Raw genomic sequence first — 20323 nt, 5'->3', positions numbered from 1 at the left:
AAACGGGCAGTCCCGCACAAAGATGACATGGCCCAACGGCTTAAAACAGCGTAATCATGACCGCGCGGCATGACTTCTCCATAGACAGGTTCTACTGGATACTGTACTGTACAGCCCCGACAAGCAACTAAAATTCTCCGAGCCAAAAGGGAACTGTTATTTGTCCCATGGAGATAAACATCTTTACCGTTCTCAACGAAGAGAAAATCAATAACAAAAGATCTGAAACCCCACCTACGATCCACCAAAAAGGCCAAAAGGGAGCTGAAAGGCCAATAAAGAGTAACCAGTTCTATTGACAAAAACATATGTGGCGGATGACATTTTTAACCAACGAAACAGGTGGCACCAGCCAACAGGTTTCTCCTACCCAACTAAATGCTAGGGAATATTCGAAAAAAAACTGGGAAAACTTGAATTTTTTTTTTTTTAACTGGGAAAGTAATCAATTGAACAGGGACCCTAATAAGAGGTTACTTCATGAAAATAGCTATCTTTAACTGACCAGTCATCAATCGACGATCTTGCATAAGTAATCAGCTGAACGAGGTATCAACTCAGCCTCGATTTTGATATTACTTTCTTTGGCGGTATCAAATATATCACCGGCGAGTTGAAGCGAACACAGTTTCATACTACCAGAATCGACGATCAAAGGTACAGTTTGGTTGTCAGTAAACCACTTAACAGAGCACCCTGAAAGAAGAAGTGCAAACTTTTAAAAGCAAAACAAACACAGTGGAGTTCTCTCCACGTGGTGCTCGATCTGGTATTCGTCTACATAGAATCTCAGTTTTTGCGCGAAAACAGGCATGTTACCAATGGCAATGAAAGCAGCCAATCCAATAGCGCTAACATCCGAGTATACAATACGAGATAGTCTGCGAGCAACGTCTGCAAAACACTGGAATTGAGATAAGAAACATTATTCTTCCAGAACTCTAACTGTATGGAAACTGACAACGGGTTAACCACAGCAGGAGCACGCGCGCACTCGACCACTGAACCTGTGGCCAGAAGATCAGAAATAGCCTGCTCGACAAATCACTATACTGGACTGGATGGCTGAGCGATTATTAGAAAACTGAGCTGAGGGTAGAATGTAAATAAAGAGAATCTGATACCCAACAAAAATAGTAACGCGAATAAAGCAAGAAGCACTTATATGATTTCAAAACTCTACATTAACCTTAAGGTTGCCTTTAACTTAAATATAATGTGTTCCGTCCTGATAATCAGTCTTTTATTCATTCATTCAGGCATCAGGGCTAATACAATCGTTAACCCTCGAACTAATGCCCCCATCGTGGTACAAGGGGGATGAAACCCCCTCCTTAGGTTTTCGTTCTATTAAGGCACAGAAAATAAATTTACATTCATTAAATAGAAAGCCCTGAGCTTGCTCTATAAAATAATGACATAATTTTTGGCTGTGAAATAGCATGACGTCATTTGACCCGCCATCTTGGATCCATCATCTTGGATTTTACTATTTTCTTAAAAAAGTCAAAAAATAATCTAGAATGCTTATGAAGCCAGAATGCTTATGAAATGTACAATTTGGTAAAATTCAGCAAAATGATGAACAAAGCTGAAAAAAAAAATACACAAGTATGTCGAAAAAGTTGATTTTTGTCCAAACCTATATGAAGTTTGTGGTTGTCATGACAAAGTCAAAAGTAATGGACGCAGTTTTGGACGCGAACGATAAATGAACAGCTACAGAAATTGTTCAGCTCCTTAGAGTAAATTGTCTTTCCAGGACTTCCAAAAAACCTTGAATCACATGGTTCAACAAAATTATCAATAAGTTCAACTGGGTCAAAGTCTCCCAATCATTTTATTATATTGAATAAATTATATACTCATCTTATCCCATTCTCTTCAATGCAGCTTGGTATTTGCCATAAGTATGTATTTTTACTGCTTAAAGGGGTTGCAGCGGCTCCTCTAAAACGGCTTGGGCAGGAAGATGGATTTGCTCAGAGGCTTATTTGGCCGCAGCTGAAACACTTGTCTGCTAGTTGAGGCTGACGTCCACGAAAGGACTGCGTGCGAAAAAACAAAAAGGTTGATCAGAAGAAAAATAATTGCCAGTGGATAGACCATGAGTAGATGGAGCTTCACTGGATGTAGAGCGGGTAGCTGTAGAGTTGGCCAGCTAGACGCATTTTTCCGCTTTTTCTCCCGGATCTTAGCTAGCGCTCGTCTTTCGGCTGATCAGAGCTTTTTCTCTTCCTCTGAATCTTCGGCGAGTTCGTCCGACTCGTACTTGCACTGCTGCCCAAACAGCGGGGTTCTTGTCCACGGAACGAAATAACTTGGCTGCTGAAAGGTTTCCTTTTGAGATGGTCTTGATGGTCCCGTCTGTTGCATCAAGCAGAGAGTTGCTAGACTCGTATTGTACTTTAGAGTTAAAAGAACTCGAAGCCTTGGATACCGTTTTTAGCTTCTACAGTTGAGACTGAGTGGCGGCTTGTTTCTCGTCGAGATCGCGTTTGAATGCAGCGAACCTCTGATTAAACGTAACGTCCAAAAGACGAGGAAACAATGTTCGTGAAGTAGTCTTATGAACAGGATCTCCCTCAGTGAAGGATTGCGCGATCGAAGCGGGAACGCTCGCTCGTTCAGTATCCAACGACATAACAACAAAAGCAAAGTTGAAAGAGATGCCTTCGAGTGGCTCTTGCGTAACTTACAAATTCTTAAATAGCCTACTAGCCCCTTAGGGATTCACGCCTAAAATACTTCTACAGTTAACACGAACCATACATAGTGAACATACTCCAGTGTAATTAGCGAAACGTTACAAAATATATAAGTATTCACTTGAAGACAGGTATTACTGAAGTAGTCTAAACAAGTCTGTCAAACCAGCAGCAGGAGGAGATTCCTTACCTTTTCCCTGCCCTCTACGTTCCAGAGAGCGCTTCCGTCTGTTGTGTTAAGGATCTTGACGACGTTTGGTTTATCCCTTGGTGGCATGGATAACAGGACGTCATACTGAACCATCTCCACGTGATCAAACTTATAACTGATCCACTTATCACGAATGTATTCGCCGAGCTTCTTATTTTGTTCCCCGCCAGCAATGTGAGGACGCTTGGTGAAATTACTGCAAAAATGATATGCCACGGTCAAGAAATGTCAAGAAACTCATGAACATCATAAACAACCCCTCCCCTCCCCCCGCGCCGTTGACACACATTCTTCCTTTAGGATCATTTTAGATCGGCCTCTCCAAGTCTCGTATCTGGACTCTTGTCTTGGAGAAAATGACACATTTCCCGCTTGCTGCTGGTGATTGAGCATTTCATCATTCATAGTCAGTCAATCAATCAATCAATCTATCAATCAATCAATCAATCAATCAGTTAACAATTAACCCTTCCCCCTTCCCCTCTTTCTCCCTCTCTCAGGCTCCCGTCCTCCCCTCATTAGGGAGCTTAAGCAAACCACGACGACGACGGCAACGAGAACGTCACCAAACAAAAGGCTTAATGAGCAAAACAATAGCTTTGCACGTGCGTTATAAATCTTTGTACATTTCTTCACCGTCCTCTGCAAAACAACAACGTGAAATGACCAAGTTCTGATTCATCTACGGAACGTGGACGACGATGGCTAATTTTTCGTATTTCGATTTGCAATTGAACGCCGTCGTTGCATATTTAGCTTAAACACGTTTTTAGAGCCATCGGCGTACCGAACAGATCTAGACAATCGCGAATCTCGCTTGTAAAATATAAATTCGTTTTTTACTAGGCGTCGTCCTCTGCGTCGTCGTCGTCGTTGCTTAAGCTCCCTATTTTTCATCTCTCTCTCCCTTCCTTCATTCATTCTTAGACCTTATCACAGGTTTGAAAGCCATCTTGATGGCCATCTGTACGTGTGGCGGTTGTATGTTGCCCTTGGTTCTTTTTTTCTTTTTCGATGTTACCCCTTGAAAATCTTTGGGAATTAATTCCATGCAGATTTGATAATTTAGCAACCTTGATAGACAGGAGTTAGTTGTCAGCTTTGAATATATTAATAGTTCCTTAGAGACTGAAAAGTTGTGTTTCTCATTTCTGCAGACTTGTATGTCGGTGGTTTTCTTGCCTTAGCAATTCAGGCTGTTAAGGCTCCTCTTTTGTTACTGGATTTCGATTGCAGTTCTTCTGTCGATAAAAACCCCTGTCTCTGAAGCCTGAAATATTCGAATTTTTCGAGGGAGCAAACCTATTTTAATTGATTATGAGCGCATTGAAATAGCAAGAAATTCTCCACAATGCGTTTACGTTTCACATAGCAACACTCTCTACTGTCCACTGCCACCGCCAAGCCTCTTGAGACGCTTATCTCTCTTTAGATCCTTGGGATACGCCAGTGTGACATAGAGGTCGTGTACAACCTGATAAGCACAGTTCGTTACAATGTAATTCTACTTCAGACGTTTTCTCCGAACTTCCAAGACGTACATAACGTTTTCTGAAAAAAACTTAGTAAGTTTTGGTTTATATAGCGTCTCTGACCATTACAGCGTATTAAATTTGTGAGTTTTAGAGTCCAACTGGCGCGTTCGCCCCGTCATTCCCTGTAACAACGCTACAGCTAGGACATTCCATTAACGCATACGGGCGTCGGGTTCTTCCGCGAAAAACTTGCGGAACCTTCAGCGAGGCAGCTGACTAGATTAATAATGCGGAGTTAATCCCCTTCTGCAGTATCTTCCCGTAGTACATTTTGAGGTGAACTTTTATTGTGCACAGAGCTTGGGAAGAATTGATTTGCCTGATATAATGATTCTATTGACCAATATTACCATAAAACCGCCGAACTTCCAGCGTCCTCCCCTACGATTGCACTATCTACTTAACTTACCGAGAAAATGCTTCCACGCTTTCTGCTGTGAGTGAATTAACCGCCTGTTCGTGGTATTTTGTGTAGTAATATTCTTCGTTCTCTCTCTTCCCGGATGAATTCGCCGTCTCGCTCGTTCGCGCCTTCTTTGCAAAATAACTGATCAGGAAACCAACGAAGAAGATTACGAGTGCAACCAATATTCCCAGGGCCACCAGGCACCAAAAGCGATTTGTTCGCCGCTTTACAGGTTTATTGGTGGTTGAATCAAAGGTTTCAGTAGATGCCATGTCTCATTCAGTCAGCCTCTACCTTCAACAGTTAAAAGAAGATTTTCTACCCGTTAAATTGAGTTTTGAACCAAACACGAAAATAGCTCTACTTTGAAGGCACCTTTTAAGAATGTGGCACCTGTTTGAAACTGCTAAACTACATGAATAGAAAGTATAAATGACCATTAATTCAAAACAAAAATAAAATTTGTCTGCGCTCTAGGTTTTCAAAACTAACAACCGCTTAAAGTTCTGGAAATTTTGAAAATATTCCAGTAACTAACACACTCGCCTTCGTAAAGTGCCCAGATAAATTCACTTACTATAATCTCTTACCTGGCTTCAAGATGATCATTGTGGCCTTTACGGTGATCCTTGAACCCTAGGTACTATGGAATCTCAGTAGTAGCTTTTAACCCCACCTGCCGGTTTATCTACTGGGTATTTAGGTTCCTCGTCGCCTCTGTATCGAAATCGAGCGTGACGGCCACATCGCGACATCGTAACATGATAGTTTCATTGCCGATGAGGATTTTGATTAAAGCCATTTGATGATGTAGATTCCTCATTTTCAGATGCATGAGTAGGACTATTTTCTGCTGTGCATATGAACGGAATTAAAATAAACGGCATGCAATGCATGCAGAAGCGATGACGTGTACGTGTTATTTCTAAAATTGTTCCAAGAAAATTGGAACATAAACAGACAGGCTGATGGTTTAGCTTAATTAAAAGTGAAAGTAAGATACAACCTGTGTGGGAAGTAGCTGTATTGTAAGTAGCTTTGCATAGTTGGGTTTTGAGAGTCCAAGCTTACTTGTGCCCATTGTTCAATTGTTCCTCTTTGAACTGAATAATGCAATTCACCTTTTTCCCTTTTGTTTACTTTTCGAAATGACTGGCAGTGAGACTTAAAAATTTTTATGAAATAAAACAATGTCAAAGAATATTGTGATAGATGTCCCCAAGAGAAATCCAGTGGCGGATCCAGACTTTCACCAATACAGTTTATTTCACGTTTCACAGATATTTCAGCCCACAAATATGTTTAGTTCAGCCCTAAACAAAGCTCACCAATACGTAAATTTAATGTAGAACCTTGACCTATCGCGTCTCCCACACACGTAAGTTCAGTTCAGATATTTCAGTGCTCATACACTGCTCTGACAGTGCTCATTCAATAGAATTTACCTTAAGACAGCAAAAAGACCGGGCTAAACAACGCTCACCAATACGTAAATTTATTGTTGACCCTTGACCTATCGCGTTTGCAACTTGCTTGTGGATCTAGAATTGTATGTATATAGATGATGCGTTCGTATCATCAGTTTGCCGGTGAGCGCAAATTTATCCGATATTGCATAAAGCACAATCCAGAATAAACTGATAAAGGTCTTCTTTTAAACGCTGAAATTAAAGACACTCCACGGATCCTACAAACTGTAGACTGTTCACAGTCCCCTATTTTTCCGTGAGATCGTGGATGTCGATCGTTGAGTTCGACGGGCCGCCATCTTGGTCTTTTGATGCGAGCGAAACTGGAGAGAGTACAAAATGCCCGTGGGTAGGGGTGGTGGAGGGCACGCTATTAACCCCACCGCCACTACCCACGGGCATTTTGTACTCTCCTCAGTTTCGCACGCATCAAGAGACCAAGATGGCGGCCCATTGAACTCAACGATCGACATCTACGATCTCACGGAGAAATAGGGGACTATGAACAGTCTATACAAACTGCAAAAGACAGCCGCAAAGGATAAGTTCCTAGTTCCCCGAAACCAAAGATGGCGAATAAACTCTTTCAGCTGATCCTAGAGGCTGCAAAGAAATGAATAAACTTGCATCTCTCCGAATAAAGTGAAACGTGTTGTTTAAGTACATCCATAACATACGCAAACTTGAAAACAACAAACAGTATTTTTACCGTTTCTCTCTGAAGTCAACACCTTATCTTAATAACAGACATTTGGCAACGCTAATTACCTCACCGGAAATTAATTTGTTGTTTTAACCTTATACCTGTTTTTAATGAACCTTCCTATTGATTTACCACTGGCAAAACCATTAACTATTGTTTAATCACAACCACTCTTCCGTTGAGAGAAAATTTAAAATACCACATTTGTAAAACTTTACAAAAAACTAAAAACTGCAAATGAATTGTAACTTGCATTCGTTATCACTACTGTAAACCTTCTGTTTTATTACAAAAATAACCTGTTTTCCATTGTGAATGGTTTCAGCTGAAAATCCTGTGGTTAAATCACGTCTTCTAGACTCTTCTGGTCGTTTTTCACAAACCAAACCTAATTTGTGCTCTTATCATGCGTGACAGTTATAAGCTCTTTTCATTACAGCAAAAGGATTGGTTCTTCAGTGAATTGCTTTTCTTAAAGTTAAAAGACACATTGCATTGCCTCCAGGTAAAGTATAAACAATAGCATAAACCAGAACTTCCCTCTCACATGACTTGAGTATTCTTTGGCTTTCATGTAAATGTTGAGTAACCCAATGCCTGCTCTGTTTTCCATTAAAGAGACCATAATCTAAGCTAAGTTAACCAATTCTGATCAAAGCAAAACCTTCAGCTAGCTCACCTTTTCGTTACACTATTCCCCATTGCTTCCTGCTATGTCAACTGATTTCAAATATAAATGTTGTGTAACCCCACAGCCGCTCTGTTTCTACTTAAGACACCATAATCCAAGCTACATTAACCAATTCTGATCAAGAAAAAAACTTCAGCTAGCTCACCTTTTCGTTACGTACACTATTCTCCATTGCTTTCTGCTATCTCAACTGCTTTCACAGCGAACTTCTTCAACGCTTTTCTTCAATTCTAGTTCAATTTCACAGATATTTCAGCCCACAAATATGTTTAGTTCAGCCCTAAACAAAGCTCACCAATACGTAAATTTAATGTAGAACCTTGACCTATCGCGTCTCCCACACACGTAAGTTCAGTTCAGATATTTCAGTGCTCATACACTGCTCTGACAGTGCTTATTTACTACCTCCCAGAATGTATTTACCTTCCACAGAGCGGCGAATCGTGCGCGACATAAGCGCAGCGCGACAAAAGCTCTACGCTGCCCATTCAAAAGAATGCGATGCGTGCCAACATATAAGCTCTGACTAAGTCATCGCTTAAAAATGATCCAAGAAAGCACTGATTAACGCCAACCTTGTTCCCAGAGTCCTCTCTCTTCGTCCCTCGAGAAAGTACCCTGGTTGTTGCTGGTTTATAGAAATCTGTAAAAAAAAAAGAAAGTAGGTAAAAGGAAAACTTAAGACTTTTCAGACACAAAGTTTATTAAGTTACCGGTATTGTGTTGATTTACCATTTTGTTTTGAGATTTACCAAAAAAGTTTATAAGTCTTGAAAACCCGTGTCATGCTACGAGCGCGATCCGACGGCGTAGCATATTTTTATTTGGTTTTATTAATCATACGATGCGTGACGCCGGAAACGGACGACAAACGGTGTGTAAAAGAAGGAAAAACGAGAGAAGAAAAAAACAATTGCAGTGACTCGGCTTCGCTCAGACGAGCGAGAAAAATTTTGGCAAGGACTGTGGATTCCATCCGGATCCTGGATTTGTCTGAAGCACAGGAACGAGATGAATCGAAACGACAAACGATGTTCATGTCCATCGTCATGGAGGCATAGCTGGCCAAAATACCGATCCCAAACCACCTGTACCAGGTCTTTGACCAGGTGGGAAAATCTTTTCTAAACTACAAACCTGGGACAAACTGGTGCACTAAATGCAAAGTCGAGGCGGACAAAAAATTCAAGGAGAGCGGAAAATACATACCGCGGAAAAGAAAGACCTGCAACAAGCAGAAGGTAGAACAATTCATAACTCCTATTTCTGTTAGTTCTCGTTGTACATGCTAAAACATAAACAAATATATAAATAACGAGGAAAATGTCATTTATAGGATGCGGATGACCCACGAAAAGAACAATGTCATGAAAATATTTTGGCCGCCTTTTAGTTGCTCCATGGCTCGCACATGCGCAGACGCTTGACCGCTGTGTTTTCCAAAGCCGCACAGAGGGTGGGTCCTCAACTTTAATGTAGTCAACACTGTCTAGGGAGGTGAATGTTGCGCTGCTATACAGACGTTATTTATTTTGAGAGTGAAGCAAGCTGTTTGTCAGAGATCCTGCCTGACCAATGCTTCGTCGCTATGATCTGAACTTCTATGAGTATGAGAGGCTAATTGAGAGGGAACTTTGCTTATTATTCACTGTTTTTTAAAAACCGTCAACAACCTGCTTCGGATTAGTTTAATCAGTTTTTCACAGCAAAAGAATTAGGTAACAGTCAAATTATCGACGGGATGCATTCAGCCAAATGAGAAGCCAGCTTCTTGGCCGAAAATTGGACTGACCGCTAAAACAGTTTTAAAACGAAAGCGGTTGGATTTTGCAAACGCGCGACCGATGTCGCTGTTATCAAGTTCTTCATAAAATTTCTCACAGCAAGAGAACCGAATGACCGTCAAACTGTCGATTGGATGAATTCAATCAAATTCAAAGCTAGTCTCTTGGTCAAACACTGGACGTATCAAACTCTACACGAAGGCATCAATGTCTCCGTTGTGATTTTGCCGATCGAAAAATATAAGCTGCTTAATCAAGTTATTAGTATTCAGCACTCAGTCGTTGTTGATGTCGAGTTCTTCGTATTTTTTTTTTTCGCCGCAAGAGAATGGAATGACCGTCAAACTGTCGATGAGAGTAATTCATGATCAATGAAATTCAAAACTTCCTTTGCAGGCGATCAAACGACGTATTTAACTCTAAACGAATGAGTAAATACCTACGTTGTGGTTTCGCCGAATGAAAACTGAAATTAAATTCACCGCGCGGTTCATTTATTGTTGTGGTCGTCATTTCCAAGTTCTTTGTCAATTATTTTCACCACCACAAATTCCGAAGACCGTCCAACGATCGATGGGAAAATTCAGCCAAATGCAGAGCTAACCTTTAAGCCGAACTTTGATGCATTGAACTCCAATATCGAATGTGTCAATGCCTTCGCTGTGAGTTCGGCCGAGGTTACAAATTCCACTCCCTACTGGGCTCAGTAGGTGAGCTCAGTAGAGACAAACTTTCACTGTCCTGCCCCTCCCTCCAATCATTTTCCTGGAATCTGCAAAAAAATTCTAGCAGACACGTGACCAGCCGCAACCAGGGTACCTTCTCGAGGGAGGAAGAAAGAGGACCCTGGGAACGAGGTTGGATTAACGCCTCAGCCATCGGACATCATCTTGTGTTTTCAACAGGCTATTCGTTCCCAGTCTCCTCGGGATTTCGACGCTTGAAAACTGGACTGGATTACCAAAACAAGGGAAGAGAACGGTGGAGCTGGACAAGAAAAAAACAAAACAAAACAAAACAAAACAAAAACAAAAACAAAAACAAAAAACAAAACAGCAGTAGCGGTAACAACAACAAAAATGATTTTTTTTTTCGTTTTGTGTGAAAAAGAACCACTACATTTCACAAAACCATTTTGGACCCGACCGATGTCGATTATTCTGAAAAGAATCACTTATTATATCTCGAGCGATGCTACATGTTAAATATTGCTACTGTTCCATCTATTGCTTAGAAAGTTAGCTTTCTTTCCACGCTTTTGCTTTAAGGAAACATTCCTATTCAAACTGATTTAATAAGAAATAACACGCAAACTGCGATGATAAACATGCCAATAAAACGCATGTTAAAAAACAAAGTTCATTTACTTGACGTTTCGTATGTTTCAACATACATCTTCAGAAGTGACCGTTAGGAATAGAAGTAGCAACTAAATTTCAATTTAAAATAAGTAACTAATTAACAATAACAATGACAGAAGCTGAGAAAAATTTGCGTATAAACAATGCAAACTAATAAAGATAAAGCTTTTCGCTGCTTACATTATCATTTAGGGCATGTTTACTCCTTGTTTCTTTGACCTAAATATTTACCTTTTGATTTGACTACTTTTTAAAAAAAAAAAAAAATGGTTTAGATAGTATCTCCGATTAAATTTGTGAGTTTTGCAGTCCTGCTGGCGTGAACTCCCCATCGTGCCCTGAAAAGCTGGCAGCTAGGACATTCCAATGCAAATGCGCGTCATGGTTCTTCCGCGAAAACGTGCATGCGGAAAACCTGACGCCGGAGACAGCTGACTAGATTGATGGTGTGGTGTTAACCCCTTCCTATAGTATCTACCCGTAGTTTATTCAGTTTGAGGTGCAGTTTTATTGTGCACAGAGCATGGGAAGAATTGCTTCACCTGATACGCTAAAATAAATATTGTCTTAAGACCGCCGAACTGCTAGAGTCCTCCCTTACGATTGCACTATCTACTTAACTTACAGAGAAAACACCTCCACGCTCTCTACTGTGAGTGAATTAACCGCCTGCTCGTGGTATTTTTTGTAGTCAGATCCGCTGTTCTTTGCTATGGTCTCCTCCTTCTCGGATGAACTCGGAGATTCGCTCGTTCGAGCTTTCATCGCAAAATAACCGATCAGGAAACCAACGAAGAAGATAACGAGAGCAACCAATATTCCCAGGGCCACCAGGCACCAAAAGCGATTTGTTCGCCTCTTAACAGGTTCAGCTGTAGTTAGATCAAACTTTTCCCTAGACGCCATGTTTTATTTAACTGATCACTGTTGCACGAAGCTCGAACTCGTCACGAACTTAAGCGTGACTTAGAATGACTAGAATCAAGGACAATATCATGCACCGTCCGATCACAGCCTGCTTACAAAGCTCTTTTTCAGTCAACAAATACCAGCTAAAACTGCAAATGGTATAATAAAAACTGAAAAAAGAACTGAAATTGTTTCATGACTTGTTGTTGCGGCGTAACCGTCTAGTAAGTCAACATTACCAGGTAGAGGGAATTGAAAAAGACACTGCTACTTCACGATGGCTAATCTGTATTAGCATTTTTTTTTTTCTTTTTTTTTTTGAACAGTCGACACTGAATTTATTATTATTATTTTTTTTTAAAAACTGTATTAGCCTTGTTTCGTCACAGGCGGCCCAGACGTTGAAAACGGTTAATACGTGACATTATGCTGTTGGCGATTGCGTTACAATTTTAGCCGTTTACAAGACATGCTTCAAACATTGCTCTAAATGCTAAGTGTTGAAAATAATTTAAATAAAAGAGGCAAACTGGTAGAAAGTATAATTCGCCTAATTAAACCGCCTCCAGGAACACAGAGACATCAAAATAACGCAATACAAACGTAAGCTAAGGAACATGGGAGCGCTTACAGACTAGTATGGGAGAGTTCCCATTCATTACATATCGGAAAACGCCACGGTGGAACTCTGTGAGCTTCTTTAATTTTAGACCATGGAGTTAGAATTCATCTAAAAGATGAAAACGGACGGACACCTTTACATTCTGCAGCATCAGTTGGCAACGCTGCTTGTAAAGAGTGGCTTCTTCAGCATGGTGCAGATGTGGGACCCTTAGGCGTGGCAAACCGCACCCCTCTCCATGCTGCTGCCTATGGAGACCACACAGATGCGGTCTCCAGGTTAATTTACAATGGTGCCAATGTTTACTTAGCTGACAAGAATGGATGGCTTCCTCTGCACTTTGTTGCAGGGGGAAGGGGTTTTAGTGCTGCCGAAACGGCGTGACATAACAGCTGTTGATAAAAGAGGGAGAACTGCGCTTCATTTGGCCGCAAGAAGCGGCCGCTGGAAAGAGTTGATTAAGTTTCTGATTCGCCATGGGAGCGACGTTCACGTAAGATATTTTAGTGGACGTACAGTGCTCGGAGTAGCAGACGAGCGTGGAATGTGGAAGTGGAAGTGAAACTTTCTAGAATGTTTTCTCGAATATGGGGGTGATAGGGAAGCTATCGATAAGGTAACTGGTCGAAAAACACTTCATTTTGTTGTCTCTTAAACGAAAAATTGGAGCTGGCCACAAGAGACAAGGACGGGAACACACCTCTGCACAGGGCAGCAGCACGTGGAGATCCAGAGACAATAGCACCGCTTGTTGATAGACAAGCTGACTTGTATGCAACTTGTATGCAACGGAGGTCAGACGCCATTGTTAGTTAGCATGGCAGATGACAACAGTTACGAAGTATCGAGGATTTTATTAGAACGTGGAAGTAACGTGCAAGTGAGAGATAAAGATGGCAACAGAGTGCTTCAATTTGCTGTTAGACAAGAGCCAAAAAACTAGTAATACATAATGGCGGAGATGTTAATGCAGTCAACTGATATACATGGTTGTACTCCGTCAAACTGCTTCCTCGTTTTTCCCCGCATTGTCGACAGGTGTCATAAAGGCCCTGTTGAAAGCAGGGAGAGATATTCACAGTCGAGATCAGCAAGGAAACACGCGTCTTCACATAGCCTTGGCACGAGGAAGAGTTGAAAGAGCTGAGCTTCTAATTGAGAGAATTTGTTGCAGTTTTAATCAATGTAGGAAGGTAAGTCAAGATTTGGTTGTTTTTTTCTCACCAAATTATGGCTTCTCACTGATTTTAGTTAAATTCATGGGTGTGATCAATTGGCCTTTCTCATCGTGGACTTTTTTAATCTTACCTGACTGCCTACAAGAACGATGTTTGGAACGAAAAGGATAACGTTTAGAACATCACAAAAGCCCTTGATTTGCCAATCCCGTGACATAAAGCACTTGCATGATTTTAAACGATTCTGAGTACGTTGGAAATCAAATTCTACGGACCAGACGATCTATGGCTTATTGATGCAGGTGGTTAACTCAGATATCAGTTTGTTACATATTGAGTTCACTAGTGGTTGCTTTTCCCAGTCCCTTTTCCCACTCCAGCTTTTTTGTCAGGTTACTTGATTGACACTGGAAGTGATCCCACCGCTGTACGTGTCTGCGGGCTCTGGTCACATTGGCCATAGTCCGCCTGCTACTGGATAATGACACAGATTTGTATGCAGTCAACAAGGAAGACCTTGCACGACTTACACCAGCTGGATGTGCTAAATTGTTTGCGCAAAAAGAAGTGGAGCAGTTCCTTGAAAAAAGCATTCACTGTCATTGTAAAACGATTCATAAGTTTCATAAGTTTCTTAAGTTTCTTTTTCTTTTTTTTTTTTTTCCCATCTAAATTTTGTAGTTATACTTTAGTAGGTCCACATCAGCTTTTTAGCTGATTTTAATGACCAACATGACAAATAAAAAAGGTAGTAAGTAACTAAGTGCGTGACGCTTTATTTTAGGTGGGGAAAATTTAATAATTTTATAACGAACATTGAGAATAGCATGTAAATAGTCAAATCAGTTTTAGAAAATAAATTAAGTTATTTTATATCTTGTTAAAATTTCATTTTATAAATAGGTTTTCTAATCTCTAATAACACGTACGTATTGTGAACGAACTTTTAGCTCAGACGTTTACAGGTGCCCATCATGGACTCCTGACGTCACGTATGTAAACAAACGATTGATAGATTGATTGGTTGATTGACTGACTGATTGATTGATTGATTGATTGATTGATTGACGGATTGATGGATGGATGGATGAATTGATTGATTGATTTTTGTTATAATAATCATTGATTGTTTCATGTGACTTGTACTGGCAAGTTTAATATCCACAATGACATACATTTTTTACTTTGCACTCTAATCCCATTTGAAAAAAGCCATAGTGCGTCTTTCCTAGGCCCTGTTGGAGTTGATGATGTTGTTCCAATGTGTTCGTCTGGTTTCTAAGAAAGTAATGCACCCTGGAGGTCTAGAAAAACTCTTGGACGCACTCGCGTTCCACTCGTGCATCCCCTAGAAGTTATTCTAGACCTCAAAAGCGTGCATTATTTTCTTACCTAACATAGAACACCATCTTCTATTTGAATTAAAAGAACTCGGAATAAGTTAGGATGACCAAATAAACACAGCTGGAACACTAAAGTTTGGCCTTTCATCACCCTTTATCTTGTTCTGTAAATAACTTCATCCTAAGATGTTTTGTTTTGACCTTGGTCATAAAAAATTACAGGCATAAGTCATTCCATCATGTTAATTGCGTATTAATTATTATCAATTATTATTGTTATGTTTAATGTTCCTGCGTTCAACTATATGTCCTGTTAGTAACAAGTCCTGTTAGTAATAACTTTGAGTTCTCCCTGTCGGGATGTATCATTTAACACCTGATGATGTTTTGGTCCACCTGATATTGAAAGACCGTGGGCGAAAGATAGCAAAGCAAGTCTTCCAAGTAATTGAGTTAAATCAGCAGAAAACCCCTGCTACACAGCTTCTTTGAAAGTGGGAAAGGGTGCTGCAAAGAGTGGGGAAGGGGGGATGGGTGTGGAATAGGGGTTTGAAAAGGACGCCCCCCCCCCCCCCGCAAAGGCCATTCATTTCTAGAACTGTGGGAACTCCCATAAACGGAAACTCTAGCTCTGTCTTGGGACCAGACAGTGTCCACTTTTTGTCTACTTGGTGTCCGCTTTCAGCCAAAGTCAGATCGTTAACAGAGGGCCAGAGTTGTGACTGTATGCAATTTCTTCTCAACAAAGGATTAAATAACGATTGAGAATATGTTGGCCTTAGTAATGCATGAAACGCGATTGTCTGGGAAAGGGAGCCTCAGGGATGTTATTCGGTCCAGAACAAGAGACTATGATTTGGACCCAGACTGGGAAGTGAGTCAATATCGTTTTTAAACACCTGATGGTGTTGATTATCAGTTTGGTCTACTTGAAAGAAAGAGACGGTAGAAGGTAACAAGACAGCTACGTGCCTGTACAAGGATATCAAAGCTAGTTCGCCCACGATGCAAGACATCTGCTTTTCCTAGACTGTCACCATGGTAATCTGTATCAACAGGTCCTCTTTTCCACTTTGTCGTAGATGCAAGCGTTATAATTATGCACTTTTAACAGGGAGCTTGACAATAGACAATAGAAACCTAAGTATATTAGGTGCAGAAGACACAGTCTACATGCGATATAAAGTTTCGTGAAAGCGACCACGGCGGGCCTAAATGGGAAAATGAAGATGTTCAAATTATTTCCATGTGTAGATCAAATTAAAGGCGGTGAGGTGTTGAGTGGGGTGAGTGGAAACCAGAGTCGCACAGTCTTGATTCGCGCGCCCACGTCACATTCAATATTGTCTCACAATGAACTAACCATGACTAAATAACTGCTGCGAACAGTAAATTAAAACTGAAGAACCACAGACTCACATAAATGAGGCACAGAGAAGGAAAGGCCTAATCATATATCGTTTGAAATAGTTGGTTACCTTTAGAGCGAGGTGCTGTAGGGCTTCAGTTTGCTATAACAAAGACGCTGCAAGACTGTAATCCTCTGTAAACATGTTTTCAAAAATTGGATTGACCACTAAAATAAATTCAAATGTCGGCGCACGTACTTCAGATTCACGCCCCACCAATATTTCTAATCGCAAATGTCGAAAAATATAAGGGTGCAAGTCCTGAATGTTATCACATGGCAGTTATACGCATTGCAGAGAGAAAACATTCACTCGATAACGTTTTATAGCAGAAGCGCAAAGCGATGTTTAACTACCGAATACCACTGCTAGCTTGCTTTGCGCATAGTTAGTACAGGGGACTATGCTTTGCGGAAATACTAGAACTTTTTGTGTTTTGCTCACTCTGTTTACACCACAGCCGGCGCGCCTTGGCGGGAATGTCATTGATACTTGGGCAGTTTATTAATTCGCAGTGGGCGTGAGTATAATGACTCTAATGTCTCAGATGGTCCGTACATTTGATGTCAACATTCGTTTTAGCATAATTTTTCCTAAAACTATCGCCTGTTCTCCAACAGGAACAAACAGCATCAGAATAATATATGAATAACTACTTCAATTAGTGTTACAATTTATTAATCAGAACTATTGAACAATCTTTGAATCTGTTACAGGTTCTTCGTTATTAAATGGATCTATTGTCTATAACTTTTCCCACGGAAAATGCATTGTCTCTTTCTCGGCAGGCGTCAGTTTGTTTGAGGCGGTTGTTTTCCTTCCATTGAACGACGAATTATCAAATTGCCAAGGAAAATGGCGTGAAGTGGTACAATAAACTGGCAAAGATAACAACTCTATTGTTATTTACTAATGAATGCGTTAGCTGACACTGTTCTTAATAGAATTCTAAATTGCCTTTGAGCAGTGTTGATTTGCGAATTTGACTGAAATAATAACGAAGGCTACTTCAATTATGACAAATAAACAGATGGAGTGAGGAAGAACTCTTTGAACTAAATAAATACACCTGGGATAATTATTCGGTTATTAATATATTTTTCGATCTTTCGTGAATCTGCTTTACCGCCTAATGCACGCGTCCAAGTTTTTCGAGGCACCTTCTTTATAAGAGAAGTCCCATAGCATTAGTGGCCGAATTGTCACTTGTCCGAACGATATTAAATTTCAAAGATAAGGTCGCGCACCCGAATCTTAATACCACCATGAAAGCATGTAGTAAATGCAAGCAGGCGATGATAGCAACTTAATGCACTTTAGCTTTCAAAATAAAACAATTCCGTTCACAAATCCTTCGAAATTCAACAGCCATTTCTCTGATTTCCCTCTGTGATTTTCCTCTTAAAGTGGATATCAGTGGAGAGAGCGGCCTCACGTTTCTATCACTCGTGTTTCACAATAAACAAACCATCAGCCGGACGATAATAAGTTAGCTGGAGTGTTAGTGACTCAACCATGCACCAGTGGCCGGGACCGAACATGGATTTATAGCTCTTAAGACGTGTGGATCACGAGGCAGACGCTTCATCGCCCTGGAACTCGCCTTTGTCAAGGAATGAGCAGTCCATTGGTGCCGAGTCAGAGCATCGGAACGACTGTACTTCTGGCCGCATCCTAGAACAACGCAAGTAAATACTTTTTTCTCGGAATTTTGAAGATGTGTCTTTTGATGTTTGCTCAAATGATCCTTTCTTCCAAAGGCCTTGTTGCATATGTCGCACTTGTGAGGTCGCACGCCTGTATGGATGCGTTTATGACGCGTTAATTCCTCGTTGCGAGCGAAACGTCTCTCGCAGCCATCAAAAGTACATTGAAATGGCTTTTCGCCTGTATGAATTCGCAAATGACCTTGAAGCTGTCCGTTGTTGCTGCATCGTATATCGCACAGCGGACAAGGGTATTTCTTCTTTCTTGCTTTGCCATTCAAATTTGGGACGCAAACGTTCGAATTTTCACCGGATTCCTCGAGCACACGCAAAACCGGCGCGGGTTTAAAATTCGTCTTGACTGGCTGGTCAGAGTTTTGCGACACGACGCAAATGGAAGGAATGACCGCCTGAGATTCAGCGCAAAAGCTCATCGGTGAAACTTGGACGTTAACAGGGGGTGGAGGCGTTGTAGTAAAAGCAGTAGCCAAGCCAATTGGTCCCACAGCCTGCTTCCACAGTGTTGCTGAATTTCCTAGCTCGGGCGGGCGAAAGATTTGTTGCAGGGAAGGTAGCGGAGGTGCGTGAAACAGAATCGTTGGCTTGAAAACGCGAAACAATCCCAGGTTATTTTGTGATGCTTGCATGATTTGAACTGCGCACTCCAACAAAACACATGAAATGTGCGTCGCTTGACAAGATGGGATTGACATGGAGTTAGGTGGGGTGACAAACGACCAATCACACGCCTCGTTGTCGGTCGAATTGTAAATGGAGATGATAAATCAAAGCTTTCATGGCGGGGCGTGATAGGGGGGCATGAGACTATTCAAGGGCCACCTCGTAGAATCGTCCTGAAAGGACGCTTTTATCTCGGTGTTAAGTCGCAAAATTAGCTCTCTACGGAGGAATATTTCCTGAAGGATTACAGAGCTTGAGCTAATCCAGCTTTGCCGTGGGTTTATTCGTGTTTCTTGACTAAATTCCTGGTTCTGCTTTGTATAAATATTTATCGACACCTATCAAATATATCTCAAAAGAAAACAATAAAAGAGTAAAACTTCACACAACAGTGAATGATAAACACAACCCAGGAGGCGGGATCCAATAAAGAGAAATAATACGTCTCTATAAAACTCCGGGCCACTTGTTTCCAGAATTACTTCAGTAAAGGTTCGTGCAAGAGTTCTCGCAGAAGCGCATTTATGTTTATCTATTTAATTTGTTCAAGACAAAAGATCATATCCTCGCGAGTTTGTGGATAAAAACAGGAAGACCATAGAGAGCACTGTAAAGCTTATAGAAGTCGCCCTTTCTTCGTTAATCAAAGAGCTGTTTCTCATCAAACTAATACAATTAGCATATTTACGCAATTTTCACTTTCGTCTGTGCTCAAGTATTAGAAATCACGCCCGCTCCGGCTTGAATGAAGCCCCATTTCAACACAACTCGAATATCTCTAAAACCGGAAATGATTCGGGGAGCTCTCAGGGCAGGCAGTGCCAAGGTTGGGAAACAAAGAGGGGTCGAATACTTCCGGTTAGAGATCACACGCAATACGCCGCTAACGAACATAAATAACACACATGCCATGACGAGGCAATTGCAAAACCATCTGTGCCAGGGAAGAGTAGATCGGACCTCCCAGAGTTTGAGTCGACCGAGTCGGTAACAACGCCAAAAAAATGTCCAGTTCGTTTCGAGTGAATTACAGTCGAAACACTTAGGTTTCCATAGGAATATATAGACTCTGCAACTTTGTGGCTTTAATTTGCACAAATCGCCGTAATTCTGCCCCCGTATTAAAACATGTCGTCAGACCGTGTCACGTTTGTGGAATGTCCGCTTATTTCAAAATTTCATAAGCTTTCGTCAGTTTCCAAAGAGTGTTTTTTATGCACGTTCTAACAATTACTTAGAACTAAAAAAAAAATTATAAAATAATTACAATGGGCAATTTCAATTCGTACTGCTGCCTGTCTTCATTACAGAACGCCAAAAAGAAGGGTCTAAAGGGTCGTAATTTATCATGTGAATATCTTGTTCGGATGTTACTTTCAATTTCTTTCTTCTGTGCCTGTAAACTGCATAGTATAAAAAGAAAATTGAACGCAAACAAAAGAAAAGAAGGAATTTGTGCAGCTCAGTAATTGTTTGTTCATAAATCCTAAGTATTAAAACCAACTTATGGGCAGTGTTTAAATTAATCTTTAAAAATTACATATCATGTTCAACTACACTCAACGTTTTGCCACACAGAACTTTCACTTTTCCTAGTCTTGAGGACT

The 20323-nt window shown here is 40.8% G+C and overlaps 2 protein-coding genes across 2 annotated transcripts; both read right to left on the bottom strand.

Annotated features, from left to right (window-relative positions):
• Positions 1-2824: 2824 nt before the first annotated feature.
• Positions 2825-5484, bottom strand: LOC145468571 (glutamate carboxypeptidase 2-like). Its single transcript, XM_081452308.1, has 3 exons — positions 5451-5484; positions 4864-5150; positions 2825-3115 (listed from the first exon to the last, which is right to left on the bottom strand). Exons 2-3 carry the CDS (start codon positions 5130-5132, stop codon positions 2869-2871), a joined length of 516 nt encoding a protein of 171 aa, XP_081308434.1. The 5' UTR covers positions 5133-5150; positions 5451-5484; the 3' UTR covers positions 2825-2868.
• A 10082-nt stretch (positions 5485-15566) lies between these two features.
• Positions 15567-19996, bottom strand: LOC145478447 (uncharacterized). Its single transcript, XM_081456474.1, has one exon. It carries the CDS (start codon positions 18746-18748, stop codon positions 17831-17833), a length of 918 nt encoding a protein of 305 aa, XP_081312600.1. The 5' UTR covers positions 18749-19996; the 3' UTR covers positions 15567-17830.
• Between the last annotated feature and the right edge of the window lie 327 nt (positions 19997-20323).

The sequence above is a fragment of the Orbicella franksi genome, chromosome 2, assembly GCF_964199315.1.
Source record: "Orbicella franksi chromosome 2, jaOrbFran1.1, whole genome shotgun sequence".
In the NCBI taxonomy this organism is placed as follows: Eukaryota; Metazoa; Cnidaria; class Anthozoa; order Scleractinia; family Merulinidae; genus Orbicella; species Orbicella franksi.
This window is presented reverse-complemented; position numbering and strand designations above follow the sequence as displayed.